The 26658-nt window shown below is 51.2% G+C and overlaps 10 protein-coding genes across 10 annotated transcripts; 5 read left to right on the top strand and 5 right to left on the bottom strand.

The window, feature by feature from the left end:
• Window positions 1-592: 592 nt before the first annotated feature.
• Window positions 593-2073, top strand: BCR38DRAFT_413258 (protein btn-1; the record flags this gene model as incomplete). The annotated part of the gene is made up of 2 exons (XM_040858816.1): window positions 593-740; window positions 842-2073. 2 exons carry the CDS (start codon window positions 593-595, stop codon window positions 2071-2073), a joined length of 1380 nt encoding a protein of 459 aa, XP_040711304.1.
• Window positions 2074-7190: 5117 nt separating this feature from the next.
• Window positions 7191-8679, top strand: BCR38DRAFT_489309 (subtilase; the record flags this gene model as incomplete). The annotated part of the gene is made up of 5 exons (XM_040864379.1): window positions 7191-7472; window positions 7526-7705; window positions 7757-7929; window positions 8004-8343; window positions 8407-8679. The coding sequence occupies 5 exons, from the start codon at window positions 7191-7193 to the stop codon at window positions 8677-8679; spliced, it is 1248 nt and encodes a 415-aa protein (XP_040711303.1).
• Window positions 8680-10770: 2091 nt separating this feature from the next.
• Window positions 10771-11847, bottom strand: BCR38DRAFT_413256 (uncharacterized protein; the record flags this gene model as incomplete). Its single annotated transcript, XM_040858815.1, has 2 exons — window positions 10771-11498; window positions 11598-11847. The coding sequence occupies 2 exons, from the start codon at window positions 11845-11847 to the stop codon at window positions 10771-10773; spliced, it is 978 nt and encodes a 325-aa protein (XP_040711302.1).
• Window positions 11597-12476, top strand: BCR38DRAFT_72440 (uncharacterized protein). Its single transcript, XM_040865587.1, has one exon. It carries the CDS (start codon window positions 11846-11848, stop codon window positions 12383-12385), a length of 540 nt encoding a protein of 179 aa, XP_040711301.1. The 5' UTR covers window positions 11597-11845; the 3' UTR covers window positions 12386-12476.
• Window positions 12477-12737: 261 nt separating this feature from the next.
• Window positions 12738-13387, bottom strand: BCR38DRAFT_499937 (uncharacterized protein; the record flags this gene model as incomplete). The annotated part of the gene is made up of 1 exon (XM_040864806.1): window positions 12738-13387. Exon 1 carries the CDS (start codon window positions 13374-13376, stop codon window positions 12738-12740), a length of 639 nt encoding a protein of 212 aa, XP_040711300.1. The 5' UTR covers window positions 13377-13387.
• Window positions 13388-13719: 332 nt separating this feature from the next.
• BCR38DRAFT_468653 (uncharacterized protein) lies at window positions 13720-14810 on the bottom strand (the record flags this gene model as incomplete). Its single annotated transcript, XM_040862785.1, has 3 exons — window positions 14140-14810; window positions 13955-14067; window positions 13720-13795 (listed from the first exon to the last, which is right to left on the bottom strand). Exons 1-3 carry the CDS (start codon window positions 14731-14733, stop codon window positions 13720-13722), a joined length of 783 nt encoding a protein of 260 aa, XP_040711299.1. The 5' UTR covers window positions 14734-14810.
• Window positions 14811-17005: 2195 nt separating this feature from the next.
• Window positions 17006-18245, top strand: BCR38DRAFT_489304 (uncharacterized protein; the record flags this gene model as incomplete). The annotated part of the gene is made up of 5 exons (XM_040864378.1): window positions 17006-17148; window positions 17203-17238; window positions 17290-17644; window positions 17706-18022; window positions 18083-18245. 5 exons carry the CDS (start codon window positions 17006-17008, stop codon window positions 18243-18245), a joined length of 1014 nt encoding a protein of 337 aa, XP_040711298.1.
• On the bottom strand, window positions 18089-20278 carry BCR38DRAFT_72427 (uncharacterized protein). Its single transcript, XM_040865586.1, has 2 exons — window positions 20047-20278; window positions 18089-19982 (listed from the first exon to the last, which is right to left on the bottom strand). Exons 1-2 carry the CDS (start codon window positions 20142-20144, stop codon window positions 18404-18406), a joined length of 1677 nt encoding a protein of 558 aa, XP_040711297.1. The 5' UTR covers window positions 20145-20278; the 3' UTR covers window positions 18089-18403.
• A 1686-nt stretch (window positions 20279-21964) lies between these two features.
• Window positions 21965-22691, top strand: BCR38DRAFT_460758 (AhpC/TSA family protein; the record flags this gene model as incomplete). The annotated part of the gene is made up of 2 exons (XM_040862448.1): window positions 21965-22071; window positions 22136-22691. 2 exons carry the CDS (start codon window positions 21965-21967, stop codon window positions 22689-22691), a joined length of 663 nt encoding a protein of 220 aa, XP_040711296.1.
• Window positions 22692-23006: 315 nt separating this feature from the next.
• BCR38DRAFT_413250 (cell wall glycosyl hydrolase YteR) lies at window positions 23007-24254 on the bottom strand (the record flags this gene model as incomplete). Its single annotated transcript, XM_040858814.1, has 1 exon — window positions 23007-24254. The coding sequence occupies one exon, from the start codon at window positions 24252-24254 to the stop codon at window positions 23007-23009; it is 1248 nt and encodes a 415-aa protein (XP_040711295.1).
• Between the last annotated feature and the right edge of the window lie 2404 nt (window positions 24255-26658).

Raw genomic sequence — 26658 nt, 5'->3', positions numbered from 1 at the left:
GGATTTAGAGGATTCCGAGCAGGGTGGGGCAGCTGACCGTTCGAGTGCAAGTGGGCAACTACGGTATTTTAAAGATAGATAAGCAAGTACCTGTATGTACTATGTGCATTTGCGTTGTTTTTGGCTGTGCTGCATGCTGGAACTACTCCAAGAGCATACGTCCAAGAAGACGCGGGAGATTGACCATTGAGGACCTTGCGATACCGTGCATCGATCTCGCCGGCCTGCAGGTACCATTCTGAATCTGAAGCCATGACAGAGCCATGACAGTACGTTTACCGAAGCCGGGTGTGGTGAGTCCAATGGGAATGATGGAATTATGGGAAGCTGCGAGCGGCTGTCGGTACTGGTACTCGGCTTGGCTGGCCGCTGTCCCCAAATTCCAAGACCACGGCCCTACATAGTGGGTACCTGCCTGGCATGCATGTGCCTATGTCAACTGCCGCGATAGTGTCCGGTCCCAGTGTTCCCAATCCTTCCCGTGCCCCAATTCTGTGTCCAAGATCACCGGGCAGGTTTCGTCTGAACAGTCTGACCAAGTCAAAGTGGTGATAAAAATCTCTTCTCTTAGGGCAACGCTGCTCGGAGCAGAATGAGCAGCAATCGCCGCTCTCCCGTACCTTCCGGCCTCCTTCCAATGCCGGGCTCGCCTGCCTCGTCGTGGGCCATGTACAAGGCTCGATTCGCGTCCATCTTTCGAAACGCCGACACGTCGGTGCTGGTGGCTTTCTGGCTGTTTGGTACGTCGATTGTCGTCGACCATGTCGCTAAAGCTGCGACTCGGTCCAATAGCGAAAGCGCCTTCCTTGAGCAGTAACTGACTTGTTTCTTCCTTGCGCAGGCCTCATCAACAATGTTCTCTACGTTATCATCCTGTCCGCCGCGCAGGACCTTGTCGGCTCCGATGTGCCCAAGGGCGTTGTCCTCCTCGCCGACGTCCTGCCGTCCTTCTTCACCAAATTAATCGCCCCCTACTTTATCCACAGGGTCCCTTACTCGATCCGAATCCTCGTCTTCGTCGCTGGCTCCTCGGCTGGCATGTTCCTCATCGCCCTCACCCCGCCCGACAAGTCGGTGGGCATCAAGATGGCTGGCGTTGTCTTCGCCAGTCTGACTAGTGGGGGCGGGGAACTCAGCTTCTTGGGCTTGACACATCACTATGGACACATGAGTCTGGCGGCTTGGGGCAGTGGCACTGGTGCTGCTGGTCTCGTCGGCGCAGGACTGTACGTCGTGCTGACGACCTGGATCGGTTTCAGTGTCAAGAACAGCTTGCTCGCCTCAGCCTTCTTGCCCGTCATAATGCTGCTCAGCTTCTTCGTCATACTGCCGCGAGGGCCACTGCGCGAAGGTGCACGGGCAAAGGAATACGATATCGTACCGGAAAGAGACTTGGAGCAAGACGACGTCGAGGACATGCCGACCGACACCGCGGCGGCAAGTTTACTGGCACCAGGACCAGCTGTCGCATCCACCGCCTTCTCAGCAAGCGCTGATGATAGCGCGGCCAAATTCCGGTCTAATTTACGTCGCGCACGATCGCTGTTCTTGCCCTACATGTTGCCCCTGCTGTTGGTTTACGTCGCAGAATACACCATCAATCAGGGAGTGTCGCCGACCTTGTTGTTCCCTCTCGATGGCTCCCCCTTCACCAGGTACCGCGACTTCTACCCATTTTACGGCTTTCTGTACCAGCTCGGCGTCTTCATCTCGCGGTCGTCCATTGCCTTTATCCGCATCCGCCATCTTTATATTCCGTCCTTCTTGCAGATTGGGAATCTCGTGCTTCTAACTATGCACGCGCTGCTTTTCTTCATCCCCAGCGTGTACATCGTCTTTCTCATCATCTTCTGGGAGGGACTTCTCGGTGGGGCCGTATATGTCAACACTTTCGCAGAGATCATGGAAAACATCCCTAACTCGGAGCGCGAGTTTAGTCTCGGTGCCACTAGTGTTAGCGATAGCGCCGGTATCTGTGTAGCTGGATTTGTCGGCATGAGTATCGAACCGTGGCTCTGTAACTATCAGGTTAGCCAAGGGAGGGACTGGTGCAAGCAAATCAAGGTCGGATGAGATGCGCAACTACACACGTCATGGGCAGCAAATATGCGACGATATCTCGACGACAGCCTGCATCCAAATCAAACACTTGGACACCCTTCCTGGTTTCTCTGTGGATACCTATCCTTCTCAGAGAAATCAGGATAGACCTATAAATGGACTAGATTCTCTTTCTCGCTCCAAGAACTTGTTTGGCGTCCTTTGGTATTAACCAGCCCAGAGCCTGTCAATATCCCCCCTGATTCAGCTTTCCGTCACTGGGCTACTAAGAAATTGCGCGGATTCAGTGGTAGAGTGCACCCGCATATTGCATCGAGGCTAGTCCAACGGCGGCTCATGCCGACAACAGGCCAAACCCCTCCAACGGTCCGACGCACGCCTCAACTCGACGTAGTGCGCCACGTGGGCCGTCGAGACCATGGTCTGAGCATCGTGATCCGCTAATTCCGGCTGCTCGCGCATGGGACTTATGATGAAACTTATCAATTCGCTGCGTCGAGCCTAACGGTGTTTCTAGGCGACGAGCTAGCCAGTGGACAGGTGTACTGGACACAGGAGCGCTGTATCCACAAGAAGAAATGATAAGCCAGCAGCCCTTCAACACTATCGCGAAGCCCACCCACCGTCGACAGCTCCGAACAAAGGGCTGTCAAATACACCAATCAATTTATCCGCCCTCTTCCCTCCAAGGACCTCCCTCCACCGGTCATCTTGCCGCATAGCAACGCCGCAAACCACAATATTCACATGGAGTGACTCCAAAAGCTGCAACGCCGACAGTAGTGTCGCTCGGCTGCTCACAGCATCATCAATGACAGCGACACGTCCATGCGCCAACAGTGTTAGTTGGTGTTAATCGATCCACAGCCGCTTCTGGCCCGGTGCTGGGGACGTTGTCGAAGATACTGGAGTCGATAGTGCCGCATCATACCGGAATTTCTGGGAATATCCGAGGAACTTTGGCATTGGGTTAGAGACCGGATTAAATGTGCATTCTCCTGCTCCATGTCGTGAACGTACCATATATCTCGTGTGTCTTAGTGCCTTGGTAACACCCGGACAGAGAGCATGTGTCACAGCGCTGGCGATTACAGAGCCACATAGTGCTGTATATAGCAGTTAGTGGGACCAAATGTCAGTAACACTGACATTTCTAGATCTTTTGGTCTATTGGCTTAGGGGCTTGGTCCTCCTCTTGTGACAGCATGGCCGAGCGTGTGCAAACCGACGACGATTTCGGGTTAGTATGGCGCTATCTTTCCTGCGAGCATAATTGACAGGTATCGATGACGTGGAAAGAAGCAGTGTTGAGCAGAAAAGATGCGATGCCGTGGCGGGGGTTGGAGGCGAGTTGGCTGATGGGGAGGACCAAAGAGCGGCCGTCAGGAAGCTGGACGGGGCAGCCAAATTTTCATGGAGGATTCTTATCAACGATCCCGACCCACGATGGCTTGCCAATATGGGGTTGTTGGCTCGGTGTAGTGAGCTGTGGGCGGAATCGTGTCTCGGCGTACAAGTGTATTTTGAACATCCAATATCCGATCAGATCTTCGCGGCAAGCCGCGCAATTCAAAGAATGGGCAAGGTGCGACTAGTCAGCTCCTTGAATATGGTGATAAGCCGATAAGGGTCATATTTGGTTGTACAATGATTCATAGTTTATATTGCCATGCGCAATTGACACAAGCTTGAATCCGTTTCAAAGCCTGCAGATGTATTTGGATAACAGCAGCTGACAAAAGCCAAGATGTCACGTAATTTGTGAGTAGGGGCTACTCGACTCTCCAGTTTTAACTCGAGGCCTTCCAATTATGACATGCTCATCTTCCAATAAGGCAGTATGTATCAGTATTGAGTAAAGAACACCCCCTTGGCCTAATTTCCCTAACTGCATGCTCCATAAGCCATGCTTTGTCCAGTTGGATACACCCTAGACTGCGTTCCATTTCGGGAAACCGTCATTCATGATATGATTATGAACTGGTTCTATATCAGGTAGTCAACCCTAGTGATATCGGCTATGGAAGAGTGTCTCCCGAAATTGATGTCATGTGTGAATGATCAAGACTATCAGAGATTCACACATATAACGGGATGCCCCTACATCTGTCTCACGGGAAATATTTCAGAAAGCCGGCGCCGTCTATACTGAGTACCCTTAACTGTTGTGATCTAGGTTAGCCCCTCGATATCCGTGTCACCAATGAGGGGGTTAGCAAGATCCTCTTACAGCAGAGACCATGCCCAGGAAAGTGAGGTCAGAATGAATACGTCGATATAATCAAGGGAAAATTCGGTCGCATCGAATAAGATAGGTAGCTTGATTGCGGTCGCTTTCACACCTTCACTTACGTTGCACGTAATGAGGGAGGCTCTACGGAACAAGAAATCAGCCAGTGCTCTCAACGTTCATGCCGAGTATAGTTGATTGGACTGTATTCAAACAGGCCCCCAAAATCTTATGCACTTCCAGCCGCGTACTGCATCCCGTTCCTTCAAGAGGCAATGCATCCCATTCTGGACTTCCAATGTACATGGCTTCTAAAACTGACATTTTATATGCAGACACCTGACCTAGATACTGAGCTAGGGTACTTCGGTATTTTATATTAAAGATTGGGAAGATGGAAGCACCCAATGTGGTGGGAGCCCTGAGGTACCATGCGTAAGTGCCTTCCGAGTGACAGGATCTGAGCAGGCACCTTCCAGCAGAGCTGGGGCCACCACTTCCCGCAAACATTTATCCAGAATGGGAAGCCAATGCCTCCCGTCTCCCGTGACATATGAGTCCACTGGTGTCAAGCTACCTTTATATCGATGTTTAACTTGGTGACCTTTAATTTTGTAGCAGGCAGTAAGACTTCTAACACCTTCTCATACCCCTCCGCCTGTGATCTTTTTCTTTTCGGTCCGTTCCAGAACGGAACTCATGAACTAGCCTTCTGTGACAACATCGTCATGGTAGTCATGAGCCTAGGCCTACGTCCCGCCATTGCGATCATTACCCTTGTTTGCGTTCTTCTTATTTTCATTCCGCCTACGGCGTATTTAATAATAATAATAATAATAATATTTTCATTCCCATCATTTGTGCTTTTGTAAATGTTTCCAGCCTATTTGGCGTTTTCAAGAATCACAGTGGCATCCGCATCACCCAACTTGAGATCGCACAAGCTCACAATGCGACCCCCGTCTGAGTTACAGCCTCAGAAATTTCTCATGATACTCCACCAAATCTTTCACAACGGTTAGAATGCATCAGATACCTTGCCCGTGCACTGGGCCGCTGCTCGCCCAACATGTATCGACCCAAATCCCAGTTGGGAACGTGAGGTTCGTAACACGCACCACCCCAGTATTTCGTTGCATGACGGGAGATAAAACACAGCTCTGGTTAACCGAAAGCTCGCCCACCTTTGTCGAAGACGAGTTTCCTTGTTTCTGTCGTCGTATGACAACTACAAGTTCCCGATCTAGCGCATCGACGTCGTTCGCTCCTTTATACTCCGGCATTGACGAGGCATTTATATGGACCTCGACATTAGCTGTGCTCTGAACCCAACCCTAGTCACATACTATCCCGCCTTCACGACAGATGTCGGCCACAGCGTTCTGAGCAACAAAACCATGGGAGGTCATCCTAGACACCCCTGCTTTCACCTACTCATAGAGAGTCTGATAACGTGGAACTGGAATTAGTGCCTGTACCACATCGCCATCAGCTACAGTAGCAGCCAGTAGTTCGTGACCGCCATGTGGGAAAATACTACTGGCTGCTTACGGCGTACGGCGGTATAGTTCGAGGCATCGAAGACAGTGGCTAGGCACCCCTGCACCACATAAGCATGATGATGCGGGCTGGGGCTGATGCCTGGGTATGTTGGACGCAAGATTGCGGGGGCACATGAGATAATTTGAACCGCAACTTATTCGGCTGGATCGGCAGAAACATGGTGGCCATCGCAGCAGCTGTTGTTGTTATATTCCCAGGGTTAGTCAGTTGGTGCTTTGTCTGCTACAAGACAGACTGGTAGCAGCAGAGATTACCAGATGGTCATGTCACCGTAGGTTTTTTCATTACTATCAACTATACAGATAGCCTTGCCCAGACGACATTGCCGCTGGTCAAAGGAAAGTCCATGCTGGGAATGGCAAGTTCAGAAGGCATTATGTACTGCTGAGATGCTTGGTTTAACTAGAAATCTCCGAGAAAAGACTTGCTAGTCTTATTGCGGTTATCATCTGCGTGAACGGCCCGGACCTGTAATTTGTTCACAGGCGCCGTAATGCATGCATGGGCTGGCTGTTGGAGGTCACGCACAGGTTTCGTGTCCTGGGCACTTGGCGTCCGAGATTCCCAATTTCTTCGATTAGATGTGGTTGAACTGCAGGTTGGTGTTTCACAAGTAATAGGAAGGGGAATTATGGCCATAGAATGCGTACTCTGACTCGTTGCCAATTGACGATGATCCTAGCTTGGCAACTCATAGTCCCTTTGACTTAGACCAATCACATCGATTTAGAGCAACTGAATTGGTATGCCAAGCCCCATCGTCATTGCCAACCAGACTACTCTGTCGAATTATAACAACCTGGGACTTCTGTTTATGTGCTGGGAATTGAGACGATTGGTTCATCTGATCATGCCGCAGCTCTTGAAACTGGAAATGTAATCTCACTGCTCATGCTTTCCAAGTCTTCATATCTACGGACCACTGCCTTCTAGGGCAGTTGAGGAAGAAGCCGCTGAGATCTGCACTTTTGGCGTGTGGCCGTTGTCAACATGCAATCAGCTAATCCTGCCTCAAAACTCTGATTGGGAGACAATCCAAGTTCATTTGTAACCCTTAATCCCTTTTATCTTCCAAGATTCTTTCCGGAAGTGATTACTTGACTGACCTTCCTGAGGAGGAATATGGGTCAAGTTCATGCAGGCTCGGTTCAAGATTCTGATTCTTCTCGCTGCTGGCTGATAACAGGGAAAATAGCCTCATCGATGGATAAATACTCAGCGTGCCTCAAGAATTCTCTAGAAAGCCTGTGAACTTTTGTCTTATATTTCATATTAGATACAAGGCACTCTTTCAATCACCAGCACTCACTCATACGATTACCATTGCATCGCCAAAATGCGTACCGCATCCCTTCTTTCACTTCTGCCATTGGCACTTGCCGCTCCTTCACATACCAAAAGGGAATTACCCGCTCCTGTTCTCAGGCCCCGTAATGCGCAGCTAGTCGAGGGGAAGTACATCGTGAAGATGTACGGTGATACCAAGTCTGAGGCCATGGAGTCTGCCATTCAGGTCTTCACTGCGGACCCTGACCATGTTTACACTTCGAACAAGTTCAACGGCTTCGCCTCCTCTTTGAGTGCCGCAGAAGTTGAAGCCTTGCAGAATGACCCCAACGTGAGTGAAGCAAGGGCACGACGGATTACGGCACGAAACTCACAGACTGTCAGGTGGAATACATTGAACAGAATGCCATCATGACCATCAAGGCTACACAGCAGAATGCCGACTGGGGCCTCGCACGCCTGTCGAGCGCAAAACCCGGCGGCACCACTTACACGTATGACGAAAGTGCAGGAGAGGGGACTTGCGCCTACGTTGTCGATACTGGCATCGACACTACTCATGCGGTGTGTCGCCATGTGTCATGCTCCTTCTCTGTTCATACTAATGTTGGCTAGGAATTCGAAGGCCGAGCCAAGTGGCTAGCCAACTACGCCGACAAAGACGACACGGATGGTCAGGGCCATGGCACTCACTGCGCTGGCACCATAGGTTCCAAGACCTACGGCGTGGCCAAGAAGATCAAGCTCTTTGCCGTCAAGGTCCTGGATTCTGAAGGCTCGGGAACCAAGTATGTGCCCCCCCCCCATGATGCCGTCTATGATGTCCAAACCTACATGTGGTCAGGGCTAACCACGGGTTCAGTGCCGACGTGATCGCCGGAATGGACTTCGTCGTCAAGGACGCTCCGGGCCAAGAGTGCCCCAACGGCATCGTCGTCAACATGTCGCTAGGCGGCGAAGTGTCCACAGCCGTCAACGAGGCTGCGGCCGCTATTGTGGATGCTGGTATCTTTCTGTCAGTAGCGGCTGGGAATGAAGCCGCGGACGCAAAGACGTCGTCGCCTGCTTCGGAGCAATCCGCGTGCACAGTAGGCGCAACGACAGTCGACGATGAACTGGCCGAGTACTCCAACTTCGGCACATTGGTGGACATCCTGGCCCCTGGCACCGATATCAAGAGCACCTGGCCTGGTGGCAAGACGGTAGGTACTTTCCAATCTTCACTGACTAAAAACTCTCCAGAGACAGTGACTGAAAATTTGCAGAATACTATTTCTGGCACTTCCATGGCAAGTCCCCACATCGCCGGCCTCGCCGCTTACTTTTTGGGCCTTGGCTCTGCACCAAGGGAACCTGTTGCGCTATGCAGCTACATTGGGCGGAGCTCGGTCCAGGGTGTCATTTCGGGTGTACCCAGCGGCACCAAGAACTTGTTGGCCAACAACGGAGAGGGTAGCGGTGGTAACGGAACTTCGGTCGCGAAGAGACGCATCCCGAGGGCTGTCTCGCTGCGAGATGCTGTTGCATCACCTCCGTGAATATTCACAGTTTTGAATACCTATGTGTATAGACAATGCTCTTGGACTTGCTGGAGCTGCCCAGTGTTGGTGCTATCTGCTACACGTGGCGACAGCATGATTTACGAATAGATAAATGTTTCTGAGATCAATGGAAAACACTTGGCTACATGGAACAAATCCCGACCACTATGTTGTCTCTGGTCCTCGGTTACTCCTCTTTATCCTGGACAATCGTGACGTATGTGACGTACTAGATTCCATCTGACCGGGACCTTTTTCTCGTGGTTAGATGAGCATATTGGCCAGATTGGTCGTCCACTAACACTCATGGGCCAGGGCATGCTTTTGTGACGTGTTCGCGGCTGTGCTACTCCACGCAGTCATGATGCACATGAAGTTCTCATTCCTAAAGTGGCACCCTTGCGCACCTCAACAAGTGCTAAGGTGCCTCATTACAGTTTCCATGCTTTCTTTCCTGCTGGCCTTGCTGCATTCATTCCATCAGTTTGTATTCATTTCACCACACTGCCAAAATTCGGTTACATCGCAAGGGATGGATCCTACCGACCGTTTGTCATTCAGATCCTGACCCCAGACGCGCAAATCCGTCTCATCAGTATATATGACGCTTAACCGCAAATTCAGTCCCCGATACCCAATGACGCCTCTCCAAACGCACTGCAGGGTTGAGCTATATCACTTCGTCTACCACGTAGGAAGTCAAACCGAGGTGATGAGAATTTTTCCAAGTTCCATCCGAGACTGGACTTGACGCTTCATCAGTTCACCCTCCCTACCGAACATAGTGTTACTGGAGACCTTCTCCCCGCAGTCAACACACGTTATGAAAATATCACCGTCGATTTTCTCGTTGTTAGGCTCCGGCGCTACGCCAACTCAGACGAACTGTTTCAGCCAGTATTCTCGCGGGATAGTGGTACTATTATGACGTACGAAGGCTTTCTTGACGCGCATAACAGTAGGCTCATGTTCATTGATTCAAATAAGGCTAGCATTCCAGGTGGTCTATATTTCCTCGCAGGGTGTCAGTTTCACCGCCCGGCTGCTGTATCTAAACGAACACCAAGCCCCCATTTGTCTGTACTTGCGGGTGAAAGGAGACATGCGTCAGCTCACCTAATCTACCATATTCCATAGAACTATGCGCTAAAATATTGTCAAGATTCAAAGCACCACAGGCAGGCGCATGCTCTGGCCTGTATCCAACAATGGAAGTTCTTTCTCGGTTATGCATATCCACCTCAACCAAGAAGCCCCTGAACGGCCTGAGAATCACCGTAAAGTTCGATTATCACCTTTTTGGAGTTCACTCAAAATGAGGAAGAAGCTCAAACACGAATCTGTACGGACCTCAAACGGAAACTGCAGCCATGTCCAAACGACTCATGGACCTCGGCGCTATTATTGTTGGGAAAACTAGTTGGGCGCCTACGCAGGATAAGAGGTCCTGAGACCTCTGGGAGTATCCGGATGCCTGCCTCAGCGTCTGGTCTGTGGGGTTTGCACTCAACGTGGGAATCATGGGCGATGGATGCGATCATCCAAGCATGCCCACTTTCAACACAGTTGGCTTGCTATCACGATAACCCGAGCCAACCAGTCAGCTGCTCTCGGCCTTGCCAATAGTATCGGGAGCGGAAGAGGCCACAAGATCATTTATTCCATGGGTTGATTTCCAGTAGGTGATCAGAATCAGCAGCGGATGATTGATGCATTCATGGGTCTTCTCAAGAGCTCTGGCCCTATGCCGTAGAGAGAATTTCATTCGAAGAGTCGTGGTCAGAGACCAGTCCCGATGGTCTGAGCGGTAAGACCCTCCAGGATGTTCTGGACAAAATAAGTACAAGTACTCAAGGAGCAGCAAATTTTCCATCCTGATAGATGCTATTCGAATTTATGGCCCAACGACTGCGATGCTTTCCACCGTTATGATGCATTTAGAGACGACTTTTAAGCTAAGTTTGGATATACCTTGTGGGGGTATAGAAAAACGACACATCCTTCAGAATCGTAATAAAGGAAGCGCCGCCAGGAGGTATGAATCCACGGATGCATAAATTATCAGCCCTGCGCCTACTACGGTAGTCATCACATTTCTGCTCTACGGATCACCGCTAGCATCTCATATTCCAGCAGTCCACTCTCCTCCACAAGCTCGACAGCACGGAAGCCTGGCACTCTTTCGAAGCATTGTTTGAAGCTGGCCCAGTCTGACTTGTGCGATAGCCAGAGTGCGGCCTGTACATGGCTACCTGGCATTGCAGATGATTGCAGGTATCTGGACACCAACTCGGGGCTGCGTGGATAGACGAACATCAGCGCTGTTGCGTCGGTCGCATGTGATGATAGCTGCCATGTGCCTTTGACCGTACTGTAACAATCTTCAGGCAGATACTTGTTCACTCCTGTTCCGACCTCAACCCCCTGGATGGATAGCTTGCAGTCGCCCGAGGCCTGCCATTTTGACAGCAAAAGCGCTTCGAGGAGCCCGCTGCCGCTCCCAACCGAGAGAACGAGTCCGAGTCCGGCCCCGGTGGCATCCTTCAATGTTTGCGTCAAAGCCTCAAGGATTGTCGCCGAGATGCTGAGACAGCAGTCGGAATACTGCTTTGGGTCATCTCCTACATCTGGGAGACTCATTGGTGGAGGCGCTCTGGTTTGCAGGGCGTTGTGGCGCGTGATACCGAGTGCCTTCGATGAACAGGTGCTGGCGATGTTTTCTGCTGTTGGACCAAATACGAGAGCGTGACGACGCCCTAATTTCGGGGTCGCTTTAATCGGCCCACTCGATTGTGCATTCAGATGAGCCACCCCCGCTATTGAGTTATTGGCTGATTTGCTCGTTTAACATCGTGGGACCGCACCAGCCTCTTTTGTGCTTAAGGCCTTGGGACATGCTCAGTACTAGTACTCACGCATAATCGTTCTGCCCCTTGTATGTCGATCCCAATGTTTCTGCCTGAATATTAGAGTGCCCAAGCAAGGATCGACTGAAGAATCCATGTTTCTGGAGTGGCTAATAGCGACACCGGTGGCTTGGAGCCTGATGGGGCTGCTTTCTTTGCATTGCATCGTTATGCAAGCAGATTGATGCTGCACCCGAAGGAGCATTATCCATGAATCCGCGCCTATTTTCCGTTGGATCGTGGACTCAACCATTGACATGTGTGGCTGCTCCTGGGGCGTTGAAAATAGGTGTCTCCAAATACTGCACCCAACTCATTCAACTCCATCACTTGCATCACTATGGCACCCGAACCTGGCATTGTGCCTGTCCCTGGTGCCTTCCATGGTCCCCCGGGGCTTCGACGCAGCGATGGCTCGTCTCCTCGCAGCTGGGTTCGACCTCGGTCCGGCGCCAACTAACGCAATGTTAGGCGAGAAGCATGGCGTTATATCCCAGGACGATGCTGACCATATTCAAACCACCATGACGCCGTACATAGACAAGGGCAAGGAATTTATCATTATCGTGCACTCGTACAGAGGTACCCCAGGGGCATGCCCGGTGAAGCACCAGGCCGTCAAGGAACGTGCAGCAGCGCGAAAAGAGGGCGGAATTCGGGCCATCATCTTCATTTCATGCATCCTGATTCCCAAGAAAGGCGTTGCATCCACAGAAACAGGGTATTTCGGGCATCTGGCCACAGCGCTTGACTCACGAGCCGACGGAAGAAAAGGTGCTAGTCAACCCGATGATTGAGATTCCGATACGCTGGTAGGGTCTCCTCCTATTGCTTAAGAGTTCACGAGGACGGCGTTCTACAGTGATATGACTGATGAGTTGGTGGATTTGATCAGGGAGATCGTGGAGGACGCGGCTAGATCTGGAGCCTGAGACGAGAACTGGAGATTGTGCTGTGGATTATTTTAGGGGAGGTTTGGATGAGCATTGTTATAGTTGTACCGGTCTATTTGATGTTCCCGTGGTCGATCACCGCAAGTAGCCTTGACGAACACTGCTTCGCCGCCCCGTGTGGCACAACGTTTGCATTTTTGAGTGAAATTCGGCTTTATATCCCTAGGACGTGGTATTCATCAAGCACAGCACTTTTTCATAATGCCTCGACGTACGCTTTGAGATCCAAACCCTGCTGCTGAAACCGCTCTTGCAGCTGTCCCTTTAAGGTCCACACTCCAGGCGTAAGGATTGCCTCATAATATGTCTCATACGATATATACCTCGACATTCCATTCCCCTGATCAGTAACGATACTGGGATGCTCAGCCTTGGTGCCTACAACATCTGATCTCCACGCGGTCAACAAGCACCCGTCTGTCGCGCATCCATCCAGCACAGTCATCTCCTCGTCGCTTGTTGTGTTGATAAGAGGTAGAACGCCATAGGTATGAAGGGGCATTGGCATGCCGACATAGACATCCTCAGGCGTGACCGTCACGTTGGCAGGTAGGTCGACGTGGAACACGAAGGAGTTCCAAACGTCGTAGGACTTGAAGTCTAGAACGGCGTTGTAGACGGCCTGCGGAGATGCGTTGATGATTGTCTCAGTGCAGATCATGAACACTGCGTTGTCGCTGCCGTAATTTGGGGTTGGTAGTTTGCTCGTGCTATCAGAAGGGCAGCGAAGAGAAGCCCAGTCAACGATGTCCCTCGGGAGGGGTTGCGCATCGACGCCCCGAGCAGGAAAAGCGAGGCAGGATATCCATAGTTGTATCCAGTTTTGCAACTGCATTTCGAATTCCCATGAGCATAGACAAGCGTAAGGTTGGCATTGGCCGACTGGTAAGAGCGCGAACTCGTGCTGTCTCCTCTTTCTATGCTACAAGGCCCAACGAGGTTTATCATGCCCAGATCAACGTGTCTGTTCATTGGCAACCCTACATCAATTTAATAGCCACCAGACCAGCCAAACCATGGGTGGCGTCATCGCACGCATACCAGGGCGTTTCCGAGGCTGCTTGTAGTTGGATATCGTTTCCGATGACACGTCACATGAATTAACTGCAGTGGTTGCATTGTTTAATATATAGTTTCTGACATTGTATACGCGATTACTTATGATTACGACAAATACTCTAAGAGCAGATACCAAATGCGGATTGGCATCCAGTCGCGCAGTAATCGCTGGTAGTACCGCACCACCCCCATTGGCTGCAGCACAGTCCAGTCTGGCAAATATATCCAGTGGTTCCACCGCAGCTTCCATCCACGGTCGTCGTTCCCGTAACTGTGGAAGTTGTGGCGGTGTCGGAGCTCGGCGTCGTGGTGGAAGTGACAGTTGAGGTTGTGCCAGATCGTGCAGTCTGGTACCAATTTTCAGCGGCGTCACCGAGACACTCTCCAACAGTCACCGCCGAGAGTCCACGCGACTGAACAGCGGCGATCATGGCGGGCACCAGCGTCACGGCGGTGTTTTCGTGCACCTTGAAAGGTTCGAGTCAGTTGCAGTCCCCTGCTAAGAAACCGGACCAGGGTTAGAACAGAAGTGAACTCACATCATGCGCAAGGGTGAGACCACCGCCAGCGTCCAATCCAGCCTCAAAAATACCGACACTGGTGGTATTACCCAAAGTGTTGAATTGCCAGTCCTGCGTATCGATATCGGCGTGGATGACATGGTACCCCAGCCCACCAAGCGTCTCTAGGGTTTCGTCGGTGTAGCTGAAGTACGGTGGTCGCATGTAAGTTGGGAACTTTCCAATGATGCTGAGGAACGCCGTCTCGAGATCGGTCATCTGCGAAGTCACAGCCGCAGCATCGAGTGTCGCCAGGTCCGGGTGGGCCCAGGTATGGCTGGCGACTTGGTGACCGCCTTCAACGGCGCGTTGCACTACAGTAGTGTAGTCATAGATATTGCCCCAGTTGTTTCCGTTCATGAAGAAGGTGCCCTTCATACCGGCCGCGTCGAGCTGATCAAGAACGGATGATGTGTATGTGAAGGGACCATCGTCAAAGGTGAGCGCAACCGTGTTGGGCACAGTGCAGCTGAAGATGGCGGTGCCAACAGGTATAGTTGATTGGCGAGGCTGTATCAATGGCGAAGCAGCTGCCCCTGCTATTAAGGTTACACGAATTAAGGAAGAGAACATGGTAACGATTGTAAAAGTGATAAGAATGAGTGACAATGACGATAGCAAAGGCTAGACAAGAGCAAGTAACAATGAAGGATAACAGGAAGAGAGGATGTAGTGTCACAGCAAGCTGGCCTTTCCTATTTATATATATTGAAGTGCGCCCCCATTGCCAATGTTAGTCGTTGTTTCTTCGTTTCAGCAATCTCCCTTCATCGCAAGTCTCCAAGCACAACTGCACTCACGTAGCCGCAATCACCAAATCAACAAGTAACAGAGTTTCCCAAATTGCCAAGAGCCGTATTTCTTGCAACCAAGCAGCCAAGCTTGGTCGCCAAGTTCAACTGCCAAGCTCGGGTGCCAAGTTCATCTCATCCAATCGGAGCTGGCGGCCAGACGACAACATCGCAGATTCCACCAATGATGAATCTATCCGGAGCTGTGCCAAGCGCCCTCGGGACCCAGATCCAAGGACGTGGAGGCTGTGAAATTGGGCCCAGCCGCCGAGACAAACGCGTGACAAAAATAAAGTATTATAGAGGATGTCGGAACTACAGGAACAGCTGAGATGGATATCCTATTGCCGGTAGATTAAACCTGACTCGCGCCGTTGGTATATACTACGGTATCAGGCCCAAGTTTCACCCTCGACAAGTACCAGCGGACCACTGCCAAGGTAACGCTATACTGATCTTGCCTAGCCTACTCATGCTAACGAAACACCTCTGATTCCAACTTGCTGTTAACGTGTCCTAATTATCGCGTAGTTAGCAACTACAATTGTGACTAAAAACCTTGCAGAAGCGGATTGCCAACGAATTCGAACCCTCTACTTCGGCGGTGGTACATCGAAAGCCGAAATCACACTACTACAACGTTTTCTCTTAATCATATTAAGACAGCTCCTTCAAGCCAGTAGCGAAGAGTTGGCGCGTGCCTAGGTGGGGCACGGTACAAACACACTTACCCATGATCCCTAGTATCTTGGTAACACCCGCTCTTTGTACCCGTATTTAGAATTGGCTGTCGGTACTCCCCACTTCCTCCTTCCTTAGGCTGAACCTAATCAGTAATACAGGATGGGTATACTCATCGCTCGAAGTCTACTGTTTGTATAGTAATCACGAGCTTTAATAATCTCTTCGCAGAGTAATAGCACAGATGCTAATAGCTCTCGTAGCTAGTCTTCTAGTACAGCCCTCTACCCTTTGAAAAGTAGCCTTTAAGCTGCTCGTACAAGGGATTATCGTCCGTCCTAGCTGTAATTATCTTCGATCTAGTCCTCCATCTAGTTCCAAACGTTTCTAGCGTTTAAGACTAGAAAATGTAGTGGCTAAGGCCGCAAAAGGCGTAACATATGCACTATATGCAAACACAATTTGGCGTGTACGCAGAAGATGTGATACTTGAATTACCATAAACTGCTTGATCTACGCAGAAGATCTTGGCTTTGTAGACGTGCCCTGTGCCGACCCATCGAGCATGTTTGCTGAATTTGGGGGCGGTGGCATGCCCACAATACTTGAAGGCCGACGAACATAGTGAGGCTCTTTTCCAAATCCGAATGGATTTAAGAACTATTATTTGAGCCAATCGGGGTCTATCACGGTCCATGCACGACAACACCCAGATCTTGGGTCCAATTTGGTTCCGAGGGATGATTATTTACAAGCAATGGCCGAGAGCCTTCATAGAGCCAACAGGGAGTAGAACAATGACAGTATACCTTGCTCTGGAGCAGGAATTACCGTCACTGAGATCGCTCATTTTGTAGTCATGCTTTATTAAATCCCAAAGATGAAATCATTGAGCGTCCTGGACGTTTGTAGGTGTCCCGATATTCGATGTCGTTTGAATGTTGACATTGTAATTCTGCCCCGAATTTAAGAAAAGCCCAAGACTTCACGTTGAACCCGAGCAAACAACGCCGGTTCTCTATGCTGCGGTCTGCTGAAAAGCTTCTGCCCGAGCTCGAGAGGGTGGCGCTGTGAGGCAACCGTTGCTAAGTTCGGCCCTCTAGCGCTGACGATTCGTAGTCTGGATGCGTCCGAGCCTTACCCCAGCTGTCCGTGGCATCACTGGTAACTATGGAGATGGGGGATACCATACGAAGACATCGATAATTGTTTTCATTGGGAGAGACTATAATATGTCACGAACCCGCTGGGCTGTCTGTATGCTCCACCACACGCGGTCCAGCCTTCCTCATGAGCCACAAATTCAGTTCTTGCAACTGGAACACCTTCTTTTAGTCGTTGTCCCTGTCATTTCAATCTGATAAATTTCCAAAATGGCTCCAAATCTGCTTATTCGATCCATTCAGGCGGCCATCCTCACCTTTGCTGCGCTGCATACGCCGAATGTTCAGGCACAAGCCGTTCCGAATGGTGTCTTTTGGGACGGTCTCGGTGCGATTCGAAACCTTTGGGTTGCGTAAGTTACCGCGACGCTGAAGTGAAACTAGAGATTATGGCTGATATGGAATAGGGGAGCTTCCATCGAATATATCGGCAGCTTTCCTTTGTGGGGCTTCATGAACCAGTCTCATATTATTCGAAGCTAACATGGACACAGTGACTGGAGCACCACCGCCAATGGGCCAAACCACATCAACTACATCGTCCAAGATCGACAAATCACACTACAAAAGTTCGCATACCCAGGGGCAGTGACAGACCCGGCATATGCGATGCCGACCGAGATTCTGCCGGGCTTCTCGCCCATTATCAACTGGCCTGACCAGATCAATAATATCATCAGCCTTTTCAACATGATGAAGTCTGCGGGCAGCGCCACGATGAGGGACTCTCTGTTTGTTTTCACGGCCTCCAACACGGGGAACGACGTGCTGAATACTTGGAACACGACGAATGACCAGGGGCAGTTGATTGACGGTCTTGTCGCGACCATGAGGACCAAGTTTGGTGATGTAGGTTCATGTTTGCATTGCAGCACTGCGGGTAGAGGAATTAACTGACCCTATGGCATAGCTATATAACGCAGGGGCTCGCAACTTCATATTCTTGTCTGTTCTCCCTGCACAGTACATTCCCGAGATTAACATTCTACCGGCATCCGACCAGGCCACCGTGGCCGGCTTCGTGGCCAACTACCAGAGCGCCATCGATGGTCTCGTCAACGACTTGCGAGATGATGTCATATACAGCGGCCAGATCACCATCTTCCAACCCAACTTCACTCCCGTGCTCATAGCTATTGCCGAAGGCACTTTCACCGAGGGGCCCACGGCAGGGTATCTGAACCGCACTGGCTACTGCCCTGAGTACCTTCCTCTTGGTATTTTGATGTAAGCATGCGTGCCGTTTTCGCGATTAGGCGTGGTAGAATGCTAATTAGAATCACCAAGCCCACCGAATCCAGATTTCCAGTCAGGAAACTGTCTCATCGCGCGCAAGTACCTCTTCCACGACATGATCCACTTCACGTCGCCGGCCCACTGCGAATATGCCCTCAACACACTGACGGAGCTCGGAGATAATCGTTTGCCAAGCAATTGCCAGTTTGCTTAGCACTGAGAAGAATTGGTATTATGTTAAGGATTCTCATGTAATCTTTAGAAATTATTGGCGACGTTTGGGAGTCGGAAAAATGGCAGGTGATGGAGTACACGGAAGGAGACAATATACGGGGGAGTAATGATAGTCTGATAGTATACTAAATATTCCACCTAATTCAACAAAACATAACTCGTTGCCAACCCGGCCAAGCTATTGTCCGCGATCAAGCTCGACCCATCCAAACTCCACCCAACCTCTCCCCAAGGCTCTGATTCAACTTGCAGCCCCGTGAAGGCATCCGGTAAGTTTATCTGCACGGGAGAGGCCGTCGTATTTCTAGGGTTGACTATGCCGACTAAAACCTGTGCTCCTAACGACCAATACGACACATCTAGCCCATGCTTGTCGTCTTGCACGAAAACCGGATTAGCACCTGTCAGGAAATCCATAACCGGAGACACGGTTACTACCTGGGCCAGCTGAGAAGCCGCTCCAACAAGCATGTCAGAGGGCGGATAGATCCAAGCGAACCTGCCCTTGGCGCCATGGTTAAACGCCAGCATATCCATGACCCAGACTTCCGCGGGGGTCGGATCGCGCTCCCAGTAGCTCTCGCCCGAAAACGCCTGCGGCACGGCCCAAATGGGCTTCCGAGCCGCTGCGCCCCCTATCCATTTCTGGTAACTGTACAAATCATCAATGCGATACGGCACATCCAGCAACGACCCAACACAGTTATCACACCCAGCGTCTCCGTATGTCTCGTTGACGGGCGTATTCCACTTGCGCGAATATGTCGCATTGATACCGACGGGATACGCGTCTTCCATGATTATATCAGCACCAGAGCTGTACTCAGCGTAGTAGTAATTCTGACAGTTCAAGACCAATGCGGTGGGATGATACTTGTCCAGTGAAACTAAGAGGTCGTAGGTGAGTTTGGTCGAGTTGAGGTTATAAACCCATCCGTCCGGCTCGTCAGCCGTGTACCACGTGAGGAGCGAGGGGTGGTCCTTGACCAGGGGCACTTGCTCGGCCACCGAGGTGAGATTCTGGAAAGAGTTGCGCATGTCGTACTGGAAGAGCAGGTTGAGCTCGTCCATTCTGTCGATGGTGAGCGTCATGTTTCCGTCGGTGAAGTCGGCAACGGGGTTGATGGCGTTGAAACCCTTGGACGCGTATGCCTCCACATTGGCATTGCTGACGTTGAGATAGCCCGAGTAGTCGGCGTAGAAGCCGTAGGGGAAAACGGGCTTGAAGGAACCACGGGTGGCTTCGTTACGATAAAGGAGCGAGCCGTATAAGTTGTCTACCTTGACGACACTGCCAACGGTCTTGTCGGGAAGAAAGAACAGTTCCGTTGACACTGTGTATTTGGATTCATCAAGTCTCGAGGTTGCGGACAGATCAATCTGGTAGGCTGACATTCTCGGCGTGAGTTGCGCCAAGTCAAACTCAAGGAGCTTGTTCGTCTTGTTCACCACGATGGTGTCGGATACTAGAACACGCCCCTCAGTTTCGATGGTGAAGAAGAGAATATCGGATGCATTTCCCCCATACGTCCCATTGGGGACAGCAAGCAGATAAGGTGTGCCATGGATATACGAGAGGGTAGCGTCCACGATAAACTCTGCCTTCTCTTCACTGCCCACATAGATACTGTGCCGCGGTGTCACCTGCAGATCCAATAGTGGTGTAGTTGAAGGCTTTGGTGGCTCAAGCCGGCCACCTGGAATGATCTCCGGCGTGCTTCAGACAGGTCAGCAATTGTGAAAAATGATGGCAAAATGGCATTTGATGGTCCAAGCCTTACCCCGCTGTGTACACTTTCCCGCACCATAGATCTTGCGCACAAGCTGTCAATGGAAGTAGAGCAAGCAATGCCAAGCCACCACATCCAAAACCATGCATCGTGGGTGTTCAATTGTAACGAAACTTTGGATCTGGACTGTGTGCCAATGGGAGGATATCCGCATCAAGCTCGACGCCGCGAAGAACAGCCACGGTGTTTATTTTCGCTCAAGTCTTTAGTGATTGGAGATTCCACGATCGGCACTCGGATGTTCGCATCCGGATAACGAGTCGCTTTCTGCATTGTGATTATGTGAGGGGACTGATAAGCTTTCGCCATGCCCAAATAGGCATTTCGCAGTTTTGTTATACCTGTGTGGATCCAAATCAGAGGATCTGATTGGCTACATCGTTGCTCTTAAGCAACATTTCGTAGCTTCGGAAATAGCTGAGCTTTCTAGAAAAAACACCATCAAAAAGAGATCTGAACCACACAACTGACTTGGCACGAAATCAATCCTGATATTCGTGACTTGAGTCCTGTGAGGTCAGATCGACCAGGATACACACCTGGATCATTATCTGCCCTCTTCAGTCATCGCCTCAACCTTGGCATTCGCGGCTTGATATGGATCACCATCTCGCTGTACTATGGATATTCAGTACTGATCCCAGCATTTTCGACCTATTAGCGTCACATCCGTGCAATTCCTCCTACACCTAACGACGAGTACAACGAGAGATGAATTGACATTGTTAGAGGTACACTGAGTGCACCGTCTCATACTGATCTTCGGTGGCTATCGGAAAGGGAACACTCCCAGTGTCCTCTCGCCATCTACTGCGCTAGTAAGCATCAATGATTTAAACGGAGGGGGTACGAGGCAGGCAGGCACGGATTGTAGTATTAAGGGACCACTTCGCGGCCAACTTGGGATTGGTCCCCCACGCACCTTTGCAGTACCATGTAGCCCCGAATACTCGGAATCCGATCGAAACAGATGTAGAAGCAGTCCACAGTTGGATTGTCACGGCAGAAGCCTTGAATTTGCATTGTTTTAATTTTAATTGAACATTCCACGAGAGCAGACTGGACGGACATCAGAGAGGATCCGCCAACGTATCCACCGGCTACGTAATCCATTAACTTGTAGTTCAGAACTCTCCGAAATTCGAGATTCTACGCGCCGCTAGCGCAAACAGGTTGAGTCAGTTGCACCCCTTGATTTTTGACGGGCTCTTAATGCCATTAGACGAAATTGGCGAGAAGATGAGATGCCGATTGCAGGCATCAGGCATGGGCATCTCTCGATCTTGTTCAGCGTGCACTGAACAGATGGCAGGGGTGCGCCCCCTGACTTCAAACTCACATCCACCTGAACCTCTGCAGTTTGCCGACACTTCTTAAAGTTCTCCAATTCTCCAATGTTACATGCAATGTGACATGTAGGTTGAAGGATCTTATCTGATCTGATAAAAAGTGAAGCAAATCTGGTTATCATATTAGGTAGATTACCACCGATGGATGGCATTCGCCACTCCTCTAACAGTCCACATCGTCGCTTCCGTTTCTGACTGCATTTGACACAACACGTATGCAAGGACCACGTCGTGACCACCTTCGAGATGGCGGAATACCAAAATGGAAACCATCTCTGTGGAGACGGCCCCGTCGTGTTTGCCTCTACCATGTCACGTCCCGGCGCGCGCAGACTGCCTGATAATCTGAGCTTACATTGTACAATTGCACCTTGATGACATATTATTTGATACAATTCTTCCCGCTTGTCCGCATCGTGATCCATTCCCTCTGAAGCACGCCACAGCTGCAGCCATCACCCTCAGCTTGCCCAGTTCAATCTGATTCATCAGTTCCATCAGAACCATTGCCAGTCACCAACACCAATACCAACAGTGCAACCACATCCACCATCATCAACATGTCGACCGCTTTCGTCCAGAAGCCCGCGCCTGCGTTCAAGGCCACCACCGTCTTCCCCGGCGGCGCCTTCAAGGACATCTCCCTGTCCGACTACTTGGGCCAATGGTACTTGTCCCCTTTGTCTTGGACGGATTCAATTCACACTTGAAAGTGCTGACATTACCAATAGGGTCGTTCTCCTCTTCTATCCCATGGATTTCACCTTCGTCTGCCCGACCGAGATCATCCAATACAATGACGCCCTGCCTCGCTTCTCCGCCCTCAACACCCAGGTCTTTGGCGTCTCGACCGATTCCCACTTCTCCCACCTGGCATGGATTGAGCGCCCTCGCAAGATGGGCGGTCTGGGCGACGACCTGCAGCTGCCCCTCATCGCCGATAAGAGCATGTCCATCTCGCGCAGCTACGGCGTGCTGATTGAGGACGAGGGCGTCGCTCTGCGCGGTGTCTTCATCATCGACCCCAAGGGCATCCTGCGACAGATCACCATCAACGACCTGCCAGTTGGCCGAAACGTGGAGGAGACATTGCGCTTGGTCGAGGCTATTCAGTTCACCGACGAGCACGGCGAGGTGTGTCCTGCGGGATGGCAGTCGGGCGGCAAGACGATGAAGGCAGACCCCAAGGGTAGCTTGGAATACTTCGGCGCTACAAACGGCCAGAACGGACACGACAGTAGCACCATGGAGGTGGATGGACAGCCCAAGAAGCGGGCTCGTGTTTGAAGTTTGTCTTCTCTTGTGCACTTCATCGGAACTGATCAAACAATAGAGGGATGTATGATAAGAGGTTAGACGGCTAGAGCCATGATATTGTAAGCTACCTGTCGCCTTAGCAATGTCAAATACTGGTATGTTGTATGCTTTTTTACCTTACGGTTGCTGAAGCATGGTCAACAGGCACCATGCCCGGCCACTCCAGACTTGGACTTGGTGTTACATCTTTATCAAGCACCCTTGCCGCCTGGTCGAAATGAAACCCCGGCAGATATTCATGGGGAAAGCAGTTGCTGCTGTCTCCCACCTTGTATTAATAACGACTTAAATCTCCTCTTTGAGCAATTCGTACTCGTAGCTCGAGAACAAAAATGGCGCGACGCCCTTGAGATCATCCTCGAACACGGGCATGCTGGCGTAGTACTCGAAAGTGCCGTTGGAACTTAAACTGCCGGTCTGGACGGTCCACTGCAGATTGAGACCACCATCCGACTCAGACGGAATGGAAAGCGTCTCCGTCAACAGTGCATAAGCATCCAGCGCAGACGCCAAGTACCGTTCCCCCTTGATGTAGCCTAGCCTGGCCGACTTGAGAAGCCCGTAGACGAACATGGCCGTGCCGGAAGTCTCAATGTAGTTCCCCCACTTCCCCTCGTACCCGGGCGTCATGACGAGCCACCACCCTTTGGTCGTGGGATGCTGTGCCTCTACAATGGCAGACGCGAGACTTCCTAGATACCCCAGGAGCCGCTCACGGCCGGGGTGCGACGAGGGGAAGTAGTCGAGCGTATCGACGAGCGCCATAATGTACCAGCCTACCGCCCTGCCCCACACGTGCGGCGCCGCACCCGTCTCGGGGTCGGCCCAGACCTGCGTCCGGCTGGCATCGAAGCCGTGGACCGGTAGTCCTTTGGTAGCGGGGTCTGAAGTAGTGCCGGCGTTGATCAAATCGAACTGTAGGGCGATGTCATCCCACGCCGTGAAGTTGTCAGGTTCCAGGAGCGCTGTCCATCGGGCGTAGAAAACATCGGCCATGTAGATGCCGTCGAGCCACATCTGGTCCACGTAGGTGGGGTAGCGATGGTAGAAGCCGCCGTCGGGCGTCCTGGGAGTTTCGTTGATTTGCTTCCGCAGCAGCTGGGCGGCCGCCAGGTAAATTCCTTCGCCTGTTGACTCGTACATGTCCAAGAAACTGTGACCAATGCGAATGTCGTCGAGCGACAGGCTGCCGTTGTAGAGCGCGATCGTCCCGTCCTGTGTGGGGTACAGGAGCACGTCGACCTGGTACCGCACGTAGTCGTAGTAGCGGGCGTCGCTGGTTCGGTTATGCGCCAGGAGAATCCCGGAGTACGCCGCCGATGTGGTGTATGCGTTGGTGGGCGCAACGCCTTTCTTGATGATGGTGTCGGCCATCCAGCTCAGGTATCTGGGCCGGCCCTGAACATCATCTGGTATGATCATCTCGTTTGGCTGGATTGTTAACCATGCTCGAGGAAGCACCACCGCTCCGGTGGCAGCAACCGGGTTTACTACCAAAGCTGCCGAAACCAATAGTGCCAGCAGTCGAGACATGACGGTTCAAGCGCAGAATTAGTAACGGAAGGAAGTGCACAGATGGTGGAAAGCTCAAGGGCGCACTATATGCTCAAAACACAGTGAAGTGAGGCAATCGCACATCTTATACAGTTGCTTAAGTATACTCCGACACATTTCCTTCTCTTCATCCAACTAAGACTCGGTGTTCCAGTTTCCGAAGTCGACAGAATATGGTACATGACCGAAGTGCCGCGGATAGCAACTTGTGGTGTTTGACCATGTCTTTTCCGATTTTTACACGGCATACCCGAGACACTAGCTGCGTTGTGCGGGGAATGCATGTAGACAAGCAACAGTGATCGACTTAGCGGACTTTGTCGCTGCGAGATGGTGGAGCAAAGTTGTAGCAGCACCGCAGCATCATTTTGGCCGAGACTGACCTTTGACGGATTCTTACTACTGCGCCAGGTACAGAGCCATGAGCCAAGTTCGACAGAGCCCTGATTGTTCCACGAATAGCAGCTTTGATAATCGCGAGTCCGTAGGTAGTCAGCTTTTCCCCCAGTCTACAGCTCACTGGGTAATATTAAACCCTGCTGTAGCACACATCGGAAAAGCTATAAGCAACGTGACAACTTGTCATAGAGGAGCTCGATTGGTTGGAGCCACTCACTGGAGCCATTTGCTGGAGTAAAAACCATGAAGTCCATTTCGCAAAACCTCGACTGCCCGTGCAATTCCACTCTATTAGACCTCGGTCCCGATTTTCAGAAGCCCTCAACACTGATTTATTTCAACTCTGTTTCGTTTTTATTTAGGCACGACTTTACAGTGCACGACACATCAACATTAAGTGCTAGTACTAAAGTCCATCCAGATCTCTCTTTTAAAAGCCCGTTTGTTATACAGGACTAAATGGCACTAAAGTAGACTGGGTTGGTTGGTCTACTTTTAGTATAGAGGCATCAAAGCTAGATAAAAACATTGTTTCAGGTCAGGGAATAATATAGCGCATAGGTCCAAGTCTGAGACAAGGGCAAGCTTTTGACTTGAATGTCACCACTAGCATGGCGGTGATCGAAGTTGCTTGTAGCGCTGGTGGACTAGTGTTGAGACGACTCGATGTACTTAGATGATGCAGCCTTTGAGATGTCGAGAAGATCCCGTGCATAAGCAGCTAGACGACATCAAATAAGAGCCATCTCCGCAACCTCTGTAAATTGTGATGAGTGGGACTAGAGCGCGCGATAAGAGACCGGTATGCCCTGGAACGAAGTTGCTAAGAATTTGTTGCTGTATTTCACGCTGGCAGACCGCTTGTGCTGCCAGAAGCAAAACGTGCGAGCTATGGAATTTCTTTCACTTCGATATCATCGTCATTTGGTAGAACATAAAGACGCATCACTTCTGATAAGTAGTGTGATTTGGTGCCATAAATGTATTTGTTGGGTGCTCAAATGATGCTGGTACTAAGGGATCCACAAACCAACAATAATATTATTATTATTAAATACGCCGTAGGCTCGAAGCCCCCGGTACCTCTACCAGTACTCCCGTATGTCAAACCGTGCCCTAATGGCTGGACTAAATACATACGCTGCGTCGTCGGTTCGCCCTATTGGCGACTGTGTTGCGTTCACTACCATACTACGTTGGTTCTCAACCTACCAACAAAGTCCCCCCTGAGAAGATCGATGCTATCTGGGCCTTGAAGCTGTCCGACCCGTCCCTAGCAGCCACCTTACAATAGTCCCACTAACTACTGGTTCTCCTGTTGCCGTTGCGAGGTCTCTGCGAGAGTATAGTGGCCGTGGTGCGATAGCGGCCCGTAATCGTTCCCTCGGTCCTTCCAACAGCCCGCAAAAGAGGATTACGTGCTCTGCCGTCTCAGGGGCGTCGCCACAGCGGCATAGCGGCGAGTACACGCCAAAAGCCCCTGTCTTGAATAAGAAGGCTGCTAGTCCTATTTTTTCCGTCCTGATCTGGCACAGCGTAGACGCTTCCAGTCGGTTCAGGCCGAAATACTTGCCCCCTTTCGGTATCTGCATCGAAGGGCCCTCCGGTTCCTCAGCGATGGCGCGTCGCTGGCGATCGTGATGCTCTGCTCCGGTGAGCCATCTCTTCCTCCAGTGGCCGAGGAGGGCAGCCGGGACCTCCTTTTCCTCACTCATCCACTCGGAGCCCCGGGGCTCCTTCTCCATAGTGTACCCTGCCGGTCGGAGTAGCTGCGACGCCTGCTTCCTCTTCGCCGGCCTATCCTGCCGGAGTATATGTGACGCTTTAGCGCTCGCGCTGCGAAGCAGATTTCTCTTCCCGCTAAGCCGTAGCCGTTCTTCAAACTTAGCAGCCCGGGCACTAAGATAGAGGTCTAGTGGCGGGATTGCTGCTTCTGCTTCCAGGTGGCGAACCGGCGTCGCTTTGTTCAGGCTCTTAGCTGGCC

Source organism: Pseudomassariella vexata (genome assembly GCF_002105095.1).
Source record: "Pseudomassariella vexata strain CBS 129021 chromosome Unknown BCR38scaffold_16, whole genome shotgun sequence".
Classification (NCBI taxonomy): domain Eukaryota; kingdom Fungi; phylum Ascomycota; class Sordariomycetes; order Amphisphaeriales; family Pseudomassariaceae; genus Pseudomassariella; species Pseudomassariella vexata.
This window is presented reverse-complemented; position numbering and strand designations above follow the sequence as displayed.

What these genes read in the sequence shown, in the direction of transcription:
- BCR38DRAFT_72440 (XM_040865587.1), top strand. Translation starts at nt 11,846, where the DNA reads ATGTGTGGCTGCTCCTGGGGCGTTGAAAATAGGTGTCTCCAAATACTG.
- BCR38DRAFT_72427 (XM_040865586.1), bottom strand. Translation starts at nt 20,144, where the DNA reads ATGCATGGTTTTGGATGTGGTGGCTTGGCATTGCTTGCTCTACTTCCA. An exon ending in GGGAAAGTGTACACAGCGGG is followed by an intron (nt 19,983 to 20,046) that starts GTAAGGCTTGGA and finishes ACCTGTCTGAAG; the next exon opens with CACGCCGGAGATCATTCCAG.